General features: G+C 46.3%; 1 protein-coding gene across 4 annotated transcripts in view; it reads left to right on the top strand.

The window, feature by feature from the left end:
• Kif3b (kinesin family member 3B) overlaps positions 1 to 14488 on the top strand; it is a 45388-nt gene that overhangs the window by 19946 nt on the left and 10954 nt on the right. For 2 of the 4 annotated variants that reach the window (XM_036183932.1, XM_036183934.1), the window contains exons 2-6: positions 6135 to 7602; positions 11371 to 11472; positions 11680 to 11802; positions 11883 to 12001; positions 13745 to 13858. In XM_036183932.1, coding sequence (XP_036039825.1) covers positions 6199 to 7602; positions 11371 to 11472; positions 11680 to 11802; positions 11883 to 12001; positions 13745 to 13858 — 1862 coding nt within the window. In that variant the 5' untranslated portion in view covers positions 6135 to 6198. Of the gene's footprint in view, positions 1 to 82; positions 271 to 6134; positions 7603 to 11370; positions 11473 to 11679; positions 11803 to 11882; positions 12002 to 13744; positions 13859 to 14488 lie in introns of all 4 variants that reach the window. The other 2 variants (XM_036183931.1, XM_036183933.1) reach the window with 2 other exon arrangements.

The raw sequence follows: 14488 nt of genomic DNA, 5'->3' as shown, positions 1-14488 counted from the left end.
ACCTGGGGTGCTGGTTCTGACAGAAAAGGTTCCTGGGAAGCAGGCGACAGACTGCTGACCGACCTGCTGGGTTTCTCTCAAGGTTTGTCCCTGTGATTAGACCTGCAGGAGAGCAGAAGGAAGAGAATAGAGACAGAGGCCGGCACCCTCCTGACAATGCCCTCTCTGCTGAGGAGGACCCAGAACAAGATTTGATGCTCCGGAGACAGGAAATTGAATTAGTCTGTCTTCTTGAAGTAAAGCATCAATAATAATGGATACTCCAGCTGGGTGAGTGAAAAGCTCTAAAAGAAATATGATAAGAGTTAAGATTTGCTGGGCGTGGTGGTGCATGCCTTTCATCCCAGCAGAGGCAGAGGCAGGCAGATCTCTGTGAATTCGAGGCCAGCCTGGTCTACAGAGCGAGTTCCAGGACAGCCAGGGCTTTTATATAGAGAAACCTTGTTTCAGAAAACAAACAAACAAACAAAAAAAGTTGAGTAGATTTAATGAGAGGACTCATCTTTAGGAGTTTCTTCCTTTGTCGGGAGTTTTGAAGGTGAATGTGGATCATTAAACACATTCCTTTGTTCTTATCACATTTTACAGCTCAAAAAAAATATAGTAGCCAGGCCTGTAGGTCTTTGCTATGGGCTTTTTCTGGAACAGGCTCAGGCCACGTTGTCTTCACAGGTCTGAGTGGGAACAGCCTGCCTCCTCAGGAGGATGTGATGCACAGGAGCCTCTCACAGCCCTGTCCTTCACCTCCACCACCCCGAACTCTGCAGTCTGTGTGTCTGGCTGCAGACGAGGCCCTCCCATAGGAGGCTCTGGGCCAGTGTCTCCTTGGTGCTCACATGTCCTAGTTTGCTCTGTGCCACTGTGGCTAAAACACCATGATCAACAGTCACTTGGGGAGCAAGGAGGATTATTTGGTTTACAGGTTACAGTCCATCAGGAAATGAAGTGAGGCAGGAACTCAAGGCAGGAAGCGAAGCTGAGGCCATGGAGGAGTGCTGCTTACTGACTTTCTCCCCCGGCTTGCTCAGCCCACTTTCTTAAACAACCCAGGGATGACACCACTCACAGTGGACTTGCTGGTCAGTCCTGAGCTCTGAATCATGAAAATGCCCCATGGGCTTGGTACAGGCATCTTTGTTGGGGGCGTTTGGAACTCTCTATGTAGACCAGGGTGACCAAGCTGGACTCCAAAGAGATCTACCCAAGTGCTAGGATTAAAGGTATGCATGACGATGCCTGGCTTCAGCATCTGGTTCTTTCTTCCCATCTGACAACATTTCTACTTTATTTATTTATGTATTTATTGGGTTTTTTTTTTTTTGAGACAGGGTTTCTTTGTGTAGCCTTGGCTGTCCTAGAACTAACTCTGTAGACTAGGCTGGCCTCAGACTCATAGAGATCTGCCTGCCTCTGCCTTTGGAGCGCTGGAATTAAAGGCATGTGTCACCACAGCCTGGCTCTTGTATTTTATTTTGAGACAAAATCTCAATATGTAGTCTTGGCTGGTCTCCAACTAACAATCTTACTGCCTCACCCTCCTGAATGTTTGTTTGTTTTAAAGATTTATTTATTTATTATGTATACAGTATGCCTGTGTGCCAGAAGAGGGATCCAGATTTCATTATTGATGGTTGTGAGCTACTATATGGTTGCTGGGAATTGAACTCAGGACCTCTGGAAGAGCAGCCAGGGCTCTTAACCTCTGAACCATCTCTCCAGCCCCCTGAATGTTTTGGTTATCATGTGATGAAATCCCAAATTTTGACTGTAAGACTGTAATGAATGGAGTAGCCTGTGTAATTTTCTTTAACTCGCATGAGATTTAGTTCTTACTCAGTGTCAGTGGGTAGGTATTTCTATCTCAATTTTTCTTTAAGAGGAAAACTACAAACTAAACAGTAGAAAATGGTTGTCGTGATGCTTAACGGACAAAATGAAGGTCTAACCATAGACCCTGCAGTGACCATTGAAGAAAGTTTTAGAAGGATTTTTTTTCTTTCTAATTCTGAGAACTGAACCCATGGCATCCCACATTCTAGGCATGTGCCCCTCTGCTGAGCTACACCTCCAATCCCCAAACCCTTCAGTGGTAATGTAATCCATCTTATATCAGCAGACAGCTATGGTAGAGCATTTGTCGGTGCCCTGTAGTGTGACAGTCCTCCATCGGAAAGGATAGTGACTCCTGTTTTTGCAGAACTTACAGAAAACACATTCAAAGAGAGTAAGAGATCCAGCTCTTGGTTCTAATTTTTATTTTTACTTTTTATATAATTTTATCAACTATTTGAGAATGCCATGTAATGTATTTTGATCATATTTACCCTCTACCCTACCCTCCTTTTATTTCCTTCTAGATCTACCTTCCCTGGTCCCCTTCCAACTTCATGTTCTCTTTCCTTTTCTTCTTTTTAATAGTCCACCAAGTCCAGTTTATGCTGTTCTTATACTTGTGGGTATAGGGCCATCCACTAGAGTGTGGGTGACCTACCAGGGGCCACACACTAAAGAAAGCTGACTCACTCTCCCTCAGAGCCATCAGCTGTCAACAGCTCCTCAGCTAGGGCTGGGGCTTAGGGCTGGGGGCTTGAGAGCCCCACCCCCACATGTACTAGAACATCCACTGACTTGATCTTGTACAAACAACCACAGCTACTGGGAGGTCCTGTCATGGCCAGAAGAATCTGCCTCACCCCTGTCCTCCCTGACCTCTGGCTTCTAGTATCTCCTTTGCCTCTTCTACCGTGGTCTCTGATCCTTGGACGAGGGGGGGGGGATGGGGATGGTGTAGATGTCCCATTGTGGCTGAGTGCTCCACGGGACTTATTTTCTGCACTTGGCCAAGTGTGAGTTTCTGCATTAACTACCATCCATTGCACAAGAAACTTCTCTGATGAAGTCTGAGAACTAATATATGGGTATAGAGATGCAAATACAGAGTGCAGTTTGATATTATATCCATTTATCAAAATAATAGTTCTGCATCTATTGGAGTCTGTGAGCTCCCTATCCGTGGGTTCTTGGCCAGATTTACAGAAGTAGGCATGCATTTCCCCCTGAGGAGTGGACCTTAACTCCAACCAGAAATCCACTGGCTACCTCCATATTATCCCTGCCACTATCACACCCATGTGCACACCTTACCACGCCAGTCATCGGTCCTCTGCAGGATTCACAGCTGAGTAAGACTGTTGATGCCTTCCCACCCCCACCCTCAGCAGCCTGTAAGAAGGAAGCCTCCTGATGAGTACCAACTTGATTCTCCGTTCCTGTGACCCAGTGTGTAGTGTCTTCAGCAGTAGGATCTTACCATTAAGTTCTGGTGGGCAACCAAGAGCAGTAACAATAGTCTTTGTTATTTGGGGGAGCCTCTGGGACACCCCTGAACAACCACTTGAAAAGAGGTTTCCTGCATGTGGCACTGGACTTTTTCATTTGGCAATTTATGGCTTCTGGGAGGAGCATTGTCCTCTGTGTAGGATAACTCCAGCTCTTCTGTATGCTGCAGTTACAAATGCATGCATCCTTTGATTTAGCAATTCAGCTTCTGAGAATTTATTTTTACAGTTATATTTGTGCACAAATGAAATGATTATGTGTCCTAGGTTTTTGTTTTTGTTTTTTAAAGATTTATTTATTATGTATACAGTGTTCTGCCTGCATGCCAGAAGAGGGTGCCAAATCTCATTTCAGATAGTTAGGAGCCACCATGTAGTTGCTAGGAATTGAACTCAGAACCTTTGCAAGAACAGCCAGTGCTTTTAACCACTGAGCCATCTCTCCACCCTGTGTCCTAGGTTTTTCTGTTACAGTGGACTATCAGAAACAGCTATCTATTTTGTTTGTTTGAGACAGGTCTTACAATGTAGCCAAGCCTGGCCTCCAACCCATAATCCACTTGCCTTAGTTAGGTAAATGCAGGGATTACAGGTATGCACTGCCACGTCCAGCAACAAAAGTGCACCTTAGCAGAGGTTAAATAAGTTAGATGTATCCATACAGTGGGGTAGTATGTTGCTGTCTTAAAAGAGAAGGCTCAATTTGTTGAGGGTATGAACTTCAAGATAGGATGTAGTAAGAAAGAGCAAGATGCAAACCATTGTGTATTACCGTGCATAACATCACATTATTAAAAAATATTAGATTGAAGCTGGGTGGTGGTGGCGCACGCCTTTAATCTCAGCACTCGGGAGGCAGAGCCAGATGGATCTCTGTGAGTTCGAGGCCAGCCTGGTCTACAGAGTGAAATCCAGGACAGGCACCAAAACTACACAGAGAAACCGTGTCTCGAAAAACCAAAATAAATAAATAAATAAATAAAAAGTAAGTAAATAAATAAATAAATAAAAATATTAGATTGAAACTGTGATAATGGGACAGAAGAGCTGGCTCAGTGCTTTGAGAGAACTGACTGTTCTTTCAGAGGACCCGGGTTCAATTCCCAGCACCCACAAGACAGCTCACAGCCATTAGTAGTAACTCCAGTCCCAGGGGGTTCAGTGCTGCCTTTTGGCCTCTGTAGACAGTGCATGCATGCAGTGCGTAGACATACATGCAGGCCAAACACCCACACACATAAAATAAAGAAGAGGCAAAGATCTAATGACATTTGTCTGTGGACAGGAGAGCTGGGTGGCTGGAATATGGCAAGGGAGTGAGATCTGTCTCTAAAGGGCTTTTGAATACTAATTTTTAAAACATGAGTCATCTGTTTTTAAAATTCCCTGCACTGAGGTTATCAGGAGCTTGCAGTCTTTGTGTCCCTCTGGGCTCTGGTCTGTCTCTCCTTTGTCTGTCCTAAGGACACATCTGGCCACCTATTCTGCCTTCTGAGTTTCCTGGCAGCAAACAAGCTTCTGTTTTTCTCTTCCTTTACATTTCTTTTATCCTTTTCCTCCTTGCATTCAGAATCTATTAAATTGATGGCTGAATGCACTGCACCACCATCCACATCCTCACTGACAGCACATTTTATATAAACCATCTTGTATTGATTCTTAGAATTCCAGCACAAGCTACGGTATTGGAACATTCGAGTTAGTGCACAGTGAGTCTTCTCTCTGAAGTGTGCTGTGGGCTGATGCCCCCGTCAAGGCTGTGAGACACCAAACGCCCGTCAGACCTCGTCTATGCATCCCCCCATTTTGTGGTGCGGGGGTAGAACTCACAGTCTTGTAAATGGTGCCGGAGCCACCCTACGAGGCTGTGCTATGAAGCACTGACTGGCCTCTACTCAGAGTCATGCTGCTTGAGTCTCTTAAATCTAGCCCTACAGGCTGCCACTGTACCCATCTTCTCCCCCCACCCCCTTTCTGTACTTCTTTATCTGTTCGTTTTCTTGTGTGCCTTTCGTGTGTTTATTCGGTGCTGGGTACTGAGTCAGAGCCTTTGTTTGCTCAAGTGTTCTCTACTGCTGAGCTATTCCTCGGTCAGTGGTTTCTATCAGGGTTCACTCTTATGTCCCCATTAAGCCCATACTGTGTAAACTACACCCCATGCTCCACTTATTTACTTACTAGGCTTTGGTATGAATTAGGGATTTAGTAGTTCATAGGCTTTTAAAAGACTTCAGTGAGGGCCAGAGCGATGGCTCAGTAGTTAAGAATGTCTGATGCTCTTTCAGTAGAGTATGGTTCAGTTTCCAGCAGCCCTGGGCAGGTGATGCAGAGCCATCTCTAACACACAAACAAAACCAAAGGTGCGATACTTCATGCTGTAATCCTAGCACATGGAGATGGAGGCAGGAGGAATAGGAGATAAGGCTGAGTCCCTTTCTCTAAAAACAAAGGTAAGGAAAAGCTTCCTGTAGTTTCTAAATATAATATAATATAATATAATATAATATAATATAATATAATATAATATAATATAATATAATATAATATAATAATATATATAATATATATAATATAATATAATATTGACTGAGGGTGGATAAGAATTAGTATTGGTGGACTGGAGTCTTTTACTACTGAAACTGGTTACGGTCCCATGAGGAGAAATACTCAGTATCCTAAAATGATTAACTATGGCTATCAGAAGGGTAGCAAGTGAAGATGGCTTATGTACTCACTGTTGTCAGGCAGCCCTCGACGACAGCTGTTCCATGCTCACTACTTTTGTTTTTTTTCTAGGACCTTAGCATCCTGAGCCATTTTGGATTCATAGCCCTCAAGGCTAAGCTGGTCAGAATTCATCATGTCCAAGTTAAAAAGCTCAGAGTCAGTCCGGGTGGTAGTTCGCTGTCGGCCCATGAATGGTAAAGAAAAGGCTGCATCCTATGACAAGGTGGTAGATGTGGATGTGAAGCTGGGGCAGGTGTCTGTGAAGAACCCCAAAGGCACATCCCATGAGATGCCCAAGACCTTCACCTTTGATGCTGTCTATGATTGGAATGCCAAGCAGTTTGAACTCTATGATGAGACGTTCCGGCCACTTGTGGACTCTGTCCTACAGGGATTCAATGGCACAATTTTTGCCTATGGACAAACGGGAACTGGGAAAACCTATACCATGGAGGGAGTCCGTGGTGACCCTGAGAAAAGAGGGGTCATCCCCAACTCATTTGATCACATCTTCACACACATCTCTCGATCGCAAAATCAACAGTACCTGGTCAGGGCTTCTTACTTAGAGATCTATCAGGAAGAGATCCGAGACTTGCTCTCAAAGGATCAGACCAAAAGGCTGGAGCTCAAAGAGAGACCCGATACAGGTGTGTACGTGAAGGATTTGTCTTCCTTTGTCACCAAGAGTGTGAAGGAGATAGAGCATGTGATGAATGTGGGCAACCAAAACCGCTCTGTCGGTGCTACCAACATGAACGAGCACAGCTCACGGTCGCATGCAATCTTTGTCATCACCATCGAATGCAGCGAGGTGGGCCTAGATGGGGAAAACCACATCCGGGTAGGAAAACTGAACCTTGTAGATCTTGCCGGCAGTGAGCGGCAAGCCAAGACTGGTGCTCAAGGGGAAAGACTGAAGGAAGCGACCAAGATCAACCTGTCCCTTTCAGCCTTGGGCAATGTCATCTCTGCCCTGGTGGATGGCAAGAGCACCCACATTCCATATAGAGACTCTAAGCTGACTAGGCTTCTCCAAGATTCCCTTGGTGGCAATGCCAAAACTGTGATGGTAGCCAATGTGGGGCCTGCCTCGTACAATGTAGAAGAGACCCTGACCACTCTGAGATATGCCAACCGTGCCAAAAACATTAAGAACAAGCCAAGGGTCAATGAGGACCCAAAGGACGCTCTGCTTCGAGAATTCCAGGAAGAAATTGCTCGGCTCAAGGCCCAGCTGGAAAAACGCTCCATTGGCAGGAGGAAGAGGCGAGAGAAGCGGAGGGAAGGTGGTGGCAGTGGTGGGGGTGGGGAAGAGGAGGAGGAGGAGGGAGAAGAGGGTGAGGAGGAAGGGGATGATAAGGATGATTACTGGCGGGAACAGCAAGAAAAACTGGAGATTGAGAAGCGGGCCATTGTAGAGGACCACAGCTTGGTTGCAGAGGAGAAGATGAGGCTGCTGAAGGAGAAGGAGAAAAAGATGGAGGACCTGCGGCGAGAGAAGGATGCTGCTGAGATGCTGGGTGCCAAAATCAAGGTACTGCACCCTTCTGTAGGCCCTGTTCCCTTTCAGTGCTGTTTCATTGGTCAAAGAAAATTCAGTGGGGGCTGGGCATGGTAACAAACACCTTTAATCCCAGCACCCAGGAGGCAGAGGCAGGTGGATCGCTGTGAGGTCTATATAGTAAGTTCCAGGACAGCCAGAGCTATAGAGTGAGATCTTGTCCTCCCATCCCCCAAAATAAAAGTCAAAATCAAAAACTGATACCTGGGCATCCTCGCTTCCAGTAAGAAATAGGACAGCCCTCTTTTCTTTTTTTCTATGAGAAAGAAGGTATCCTTTTAATTATTTGATGTTTGTATTTTTTTTTCCTTTGGAGCCTAGTATCGAACCCCAGGCCTTGTGCTTGCTAGGCAAGCACTCTACCATTGAGCTAAATCCCCACCCCCCTTTTTGTATTTTTGAATCAGGATCTTGCTATGTAGACCAGTCTGGCCCTGACTCACAGCAGTTCTCCTGCCTCAGCCTACCAAGTACTAGGATTACAGGCATGTACCACTGTGCCCAGCATTTTTGTTTTGTTTTGCTTTTTGTTTTTCGAGACAGGATTTCTCTGTGTAGCTTTGGAACTTGCTTTGTAGACCAGGCTGGCCTCAAACTCACAGAGATCCGCCTGGCTCTACCTCCTAAGTGCTGGGATTAAAGGCATGGGCCGCAACCGCCCAGCAGCATTTTTTTAAGGCAGTGTCTTATGTAGCCCAGGCTGGCCTTGAACTTGATAGTAGCCAAGAATGAGCACAGGCATGTGTCGTCCCCATTTTATGTGACCTTGGGGGTCAGGGCCTTGGATTGGTGCATGTGGGACAAACACTGTACCAATTGAGTTGCAACCTCAGTGTCCATTTCCTTAGATGGTCTCTGTTCACTCCTCAAGGGTGATCGTCTAGAAGCTTGTGTTTGTTTTTGCTTTGCTTTTTTGTTGTTCATTTTAGGTCATCTGTCTGGTTTCACATGAGCTTAAGGTGCTACCACAGTTTGCTTTTATTTCCTAATGTTGGTCCCTAAGAACCTGTACTGATGCCTGTGGTTGTGTCCATCACTGTTACTGTTCTGAATATTCTGTGATGTTTCATTCTCTTCTTGTGGGCCATTTCCATGTTCTGCTGTGACCATTCTTGTGCTTGGCTCCAGGAGACTTGCTTGTACTCTTAGGTTCTTGAGTGAGTCTTTGTTGTTGTTGGTTTTTGTTTGTTTGTTTGTTTTTGTTTTTTGAGACAGGGTTTCTCTGTGTAGCCCTGGCTGTCCTGGAACTTGCTCTGTAGACCAGGCTGGTGGAGAACTCAGAGATCCACGTGCCTCTGCCTCCCAAGCCCTGGGATTAAAGACATGCGCCACCACTGCCCAGCTCTAGAGTGAATCTTTTGAAGTATCCATTTTACTCCTCACTCATCTTATCAACAGAGGTGACTACTTGACTAACTTTTGCCCACTAGTGAGAGTAAACAGTGCTTTTGTGTGATTTTAGCCCAGTGCCATGGTTTGACACTGCTGGTTAGTTCTACCAACCCCCACCCGGCCAATTTCCCTGACTGTTCTCTTAGGGGGACTCTGAGCCCTATTGCTTATATACTTCTGACATCTGCTTTGCCTCAGGTGCTGGATAATATTCTAGAGTATGGAGACTCCTCAGTGTTATTCCTAGCCACTTTTGGAGTCACATGACTGTGCATGCGCTGCCAGCAGTCAGGCAAAATGCTTAGTCATATAGGGCCTTATGTCCTACATAATCCATGTGCAGTGTAGTCACGCAATATGCATGCAGCGTCATTTATGTGCATTCGTGAAGTAGCATTGTAAGCCATATACACATGTGCAAGGTGAACAGGCTCTCTCTACCTGCTCCCTACTCTCTCTCCCTCTCACCAGAGGTAGCTCACATCTATACCTCTCTCTGTCACACACACACACACACACACACACACACACATGGTTGCTTGCCCACCTTTCTTTTCTGTAGGCCTACACATCTCCACCTTTTCCCTTCCCTAATAAAAACTCCTATAGTGGGTTCCGTTGTACCTTATGTTTTCTCTGCCCCAGGTAAATAATACCGACAAATAACAGTCAGCTTTGTGTCTTCCATCTTGTGCAGTGTTCTCTTCACTGGGTGCCCACACTAGGTTCATCAGTTGGCTCTTACTGAATTTATACAAATTTTAATTTCTACTCTAAAATATGTCAGTGCTCTCCCTCTCCCTTCCTCCCACCCCCCCTTCTGCAATGTGGTCTCACTGTGTAGCTCTGGCTGGCCTGGAGCTCACTATGTAGATTAAATTGTCCTTGAACTCACAGAAATCTGCCTGTCTCTGCCATATAAGTGCTGAGATTAAAGGTGTGCACCACCACCGCCCAACTAGCTAAAGTTTCTTTTTTTCTTTTCTTTTTTTGTTTTTGTTTTTTGTTTTTCGAGACAGGGTTTCTCTGTGTAGCTTTGGAGCCTTTCCTGGAACTCACTCTGTAGCCCAGGCTGGCCTTGAACTCACAGAGATCCGCCTGGCTCTACCTCCTGAGTGCTGGGATTAAAGGCATGTGCCACCGTCACCACCGCCCAGCTTTCTTAAGAGCAAGGCCAAGGAGTTTTTGGTTTCTGGGCTTTCGTTTGCCCTGTCCTTAGCTCCATCTGCATGCAGAAGGCTCTCAGTGTAGATAGATAGCCTGCCCACAGCTGTCTTCTAGCACCCCAGCCCCAGAGCCTGCTGCTGACCGCGCCCATCAGAGCAGCCTCCCACCTTCCCTTCCTCTGTGAAGCCAGACTCTCAGGAGTTGTCCTTGCTTGCTCTTCCCTCTCTTTTTCTGGTCTTCGCAGTCCCAAGGCTTTTTGCTCTTATCTCATCAGAGCCTTTGCAACCCAGCTACCCCCCCCCCCCCACACCCCTGATGTGCAGTGGCCTCCTGCCTGCCCTCTTCCAGGAACTCCTCCTGTTGCAGGGGTGCAGTCTTCAAACACAGTTTGACTGTGTGCGCTCATGCTCTCCGAGGTGCTTAAGATCAAGCCTGGCTTTTTAACAGGGCTTTGAGGCTTTTGCATCAACCTCTCCTGGCTTTGTCTACTTCCTTGTTCTACCCGCTTGCTAACACCCCCCCCCCCTTTTTTTTTAAACAAATTCCTATTCTTTACTTGAGCTTTTTGTGTGATGTCCCTTCAGACAAGAAGATGTCCCCAACTTCCTCCAAAAGTCCGACTCCTCTGCCATTAGTCACTCAGACTTCCCTCAGGATAGCATCCCATACCATCTGGTTAAAGGCTGCTTACTTCTCTGGGTCCCTGGGTGGGCTGTGAGCCTTACGGTCCTCACTGACAGTAACATCTCCAGTCTAGGTTAATATGTCTAGAGTGGGATTAGTGTTCTGGATAAACAACCCAATAAAGGACTTGGTTAAAAAACAAACAAAAAAAACCCCTGAAAGCCACAGATATCTCAAATAGCAGACCTCCAGTGTCATCAGAGTGAAGTTCCATCCTGTTATGGACAGGGTGCATTTATTTTTTTATTTTTCCTCAGAGTAGTTTCTTGTTTGTTTGTTTTGGGAGAGATTTTTTTTTTTTTTTTTTTTGATAATGTCTCAATATGTAGCCCAGGCTGGCCTGTAACTTGTAATCCTCCAGCCTCATCCTTCTGAATGTTGGGACCACAGGCATGCACCATCATGCTTAGCCAGGCATGAGAGTGTCTTTCAGGTCTCCTGTGAGGGGTTCTGTTCTGGGAGAGACCATGGATTGGATTTTACTTTGTTTCTCCTCAGGCCATGGAGAGTAAGCTGCTTGTTGGAGGAAAAAATATAGTAGATCATACGAATGAACAGCAGAAGATCTTGGAGCAGAAACGCCAGGAGATCGCAGAGCAGGTAACTTTGCGTTCTTGTGTGGGGAGGAAGGCGTGGCCTGACGTGATTGAGGCCACAGACCTGACACCTGTGGTGTGAGACCAGCTCCAGAGGGAACGGAGAGGAGCTGTCAGCCCCATACTAGCCGGAGACCGACTGGGAGCATCCAGACCCACTGTGTAGACATGGTCACTAGGGCAAGCTGATGAATTTTGTGGTATCGCTCAGAAACGTCGAGAAAGAGAAATCCAGCAGCAAATGGAGAGTCGAGATGAGGAGACCTTGGAACTAAAAGAGACTTACACCTCGTTGCAGCAGGAGGTAGACATCAAGACCAAAAAGCTCAAAAAGGTAAGAAGTGGAGGTGCGGGGTGCCCTGGGGGCGGAGTCTTTGGACAGCCTTTCCTTATCTGTGTCTCCCCCGGCTCCAGCTCTTTTCCAAGCTCCAGGCTGTGAAGGCTGAGATCCATGACCTGCAAGAAGAGCACATCAAGGAGCGCCAGGAGCTGGAGCAGACGCAGAATGAGCTCACCAGGGAACTAAAGCTCAAGTGAGTACCTGGTCAGCAGGGTCCTGCCATCCACTCGGTCCCCACCTGCTTCCTGCCAGCTCACCCTCTGCCACCCCAGTGTCCTCTGCTGCTCCTGACAAATCACTTTTCATTTCAGCCTGTTTCTGCGAGGTCACCACCACACGATCTCCCGTTCCCTCCCCCTTATCTTCTGGCCCTTTTGGGAAGGTCTCCCTATTCCCTCTCCTTCACCCTTCTTGTGCCTTGAGATTCTCTGACCTCACCTGCCACTCAAGAATCTTTAATTACCTTTATCATGAACTTTCTCCTGATTAGTCAAATGAACACCTTTGTACTCATCAACCAGAGCACCATAAGAATGATTGTTGGGTTGGAGATTTAGCTTAGTGGTAGAGCTCTTGCCTAGCAACCACAAGGCCCTGGGTTCGATCCTCAGCTCAAAAAAAAAAAAAGAAAAAAGGATTGTTATTGGGCTGGAGAGATAGCTCAGAGGTTAAGAGCACTGGCTGTTCTTCCAGAGGTCCTGAGTTCAATTCCCAGCAACCACATGGTGGCTCACAACCATCTGTAATGAGATCTGGTTCCCTCTTCTGGAGTATAGGCATATTGTATATGTAATAAATAAATCTTAAAAAAAAAAAAAAAAAAAAAGAACCATTGTTCTCATGAAGTCTGAGCATCATTTTTCTTAAGACAAGGTTTCATGTAGCCCAGTCTGGCCTCAGATTTGCTATGGAGCCAGGGATGGTCTTGAACTCCTGGTGGTATGTGCCATCATGCCTAGTTAATGTGGTGCTGGAGATCAAACACAAGGCCTCGTGCAAGCACTCTACCAACTGTGCTGCATCCCCAGGCCCCTGAGCAATGTACTTTTAATGCTGTATAGGTGATAAAGCAAAGCAGCATGTGTCTGTCATCTCAGCCCTTGGAAGGTTGAGGCAGGAGGGTCCCAAGCCTGACCCAGACTGTACAGTGAGCTCTTGTCTTAAAAACAAACAACAACGAAAAATCAGCTCTGAGGTGATGTTAGTGTTTCAACCAACCAACAAGCCAACAAGATGGATCTCTGGATCTTTTTTTTTTTTTCCCTGAGATAGAGTCTCACGGTGTAGTCCTGCCTGATCTGGAACTCACTAGGTAGACCAGGCTGGCATTGAATTCATGGAGCTCTGCCTGCATCTGCCTCTGCCTCATGAGTGCTAGGATACCTGGTCCTTACCTGATACCAAGAGGTAACAGTACACACTGACAAGTGCATTCAGTATTATGGAAGGCCCACCTGCAGATACTTTGGGTAGCAAATGTATGCCCTAGGATGGCTTCTGTGTCATCTCCCCCCTGACACACACACACACACACACACACACACACACACACACACACACACTTTGTCCACTCACATCCTTACTCTGCCTGGGTAGGAGTGACTTTTCCATACTCCTGGGCCTCTCAGCACAGCGCCTGTCAGTGTGCACTGTTCCGTCTTGGTATCAGGTAAGGACCGGTGTCTTTCATGTTTCTGTCTCAGCTCTGTGGATGATATTAGCCTATAGAACTTGCTCCGTAAATGTTTGCTGAGTGACTTGACTCTTATTTTTATTTTGTTGTTGTTTTTGGAGAAAGGATCTCACTCTGGCCCAGGATGGCATCATAGACTCAAGGGAACCTCCTGCCTCAGTTTCCCAGGTAGCTGACCAAGTGTGCCACTGCCTGGTTCTGTGTGCATTCTCCATCTGTATTTATCTATGTGTATTCTTACAGGCATCTTATTATAGAAAACTTTATCCCCTTGGAAGAGAAGAATAAAATTATGAATAGGTCCTTTTTTGATGAAGAAGAAGACCACTGGAAATTACATCCTATAACTAGACTGGAGTAAGTCACAGTTGACCTGGAGTAGACTTGCTGGTGGGAAAACAGAAAGAATGTTGCACAATGGGACTGGGCCACTGAGATGTGGAGAGAATGTATTGAAACTGGAGTCTGTTTGCCTGATTTTGTGGCCGCTACAGGCCCAGGAGGTACAAGTTGGGTCCCAATTCTAGTATTAGAAATTTGGAGACTTCATCACCCATGAGCTAGTTAGTTATAGACTCCCATGACCTCAAATTTTCCTTTTCCCTATCAAGTGAGGTGCTAGGCCATAGGATAGAGGGGTTATTTTGTATGTCAGTCTGTAGCTGGGCCATGCTGGGATGTGGAGCTGTCTGTCAAGGATGCAGGGATGGTAGTGCTGGTGGCCATGCTTGTCTCTGTCTGAGAAGAAGATGGTGACTGGGGTTCCTTCCAGGTTAAAGGAAGCCTGATGCTCACATCTGGGTCAGATGGCACCTTAGTAGAAAACCTAAGCAGTTAGCACCTGGCTTCCGGCCAGCCTTAGTCCTGGAAGTTACTGCTTTCAGTTCTCTCTGGCTTGGGTTACTTCTCAGAGTACTCTCTGAGTATTTATCCCATGGGCCTGGGCCTGGCCTGTGGGGCATAGTCCAGCAGGGCCTTCACCACTGT

The sequence above is a fragment of the Onychomys torridus genome, chromosome 4 (assembly GCF_903995425.1).
Source record: "Onychomys torridus chromosome 4, mOncTor1.1, whole genome shotgun sequence".
Taxonomy (NCBI): Eukaryota; Metazoa; Chordata; class Mammalia; order Rodentia; family Cricetidae; genus Onychomys; species Onychomys torridus.
The sequence above is the reverse complement of the archived record's forward strand: the minus strand, read 5'-3'. Positions and strand labels throughout refer to the sequence as shown.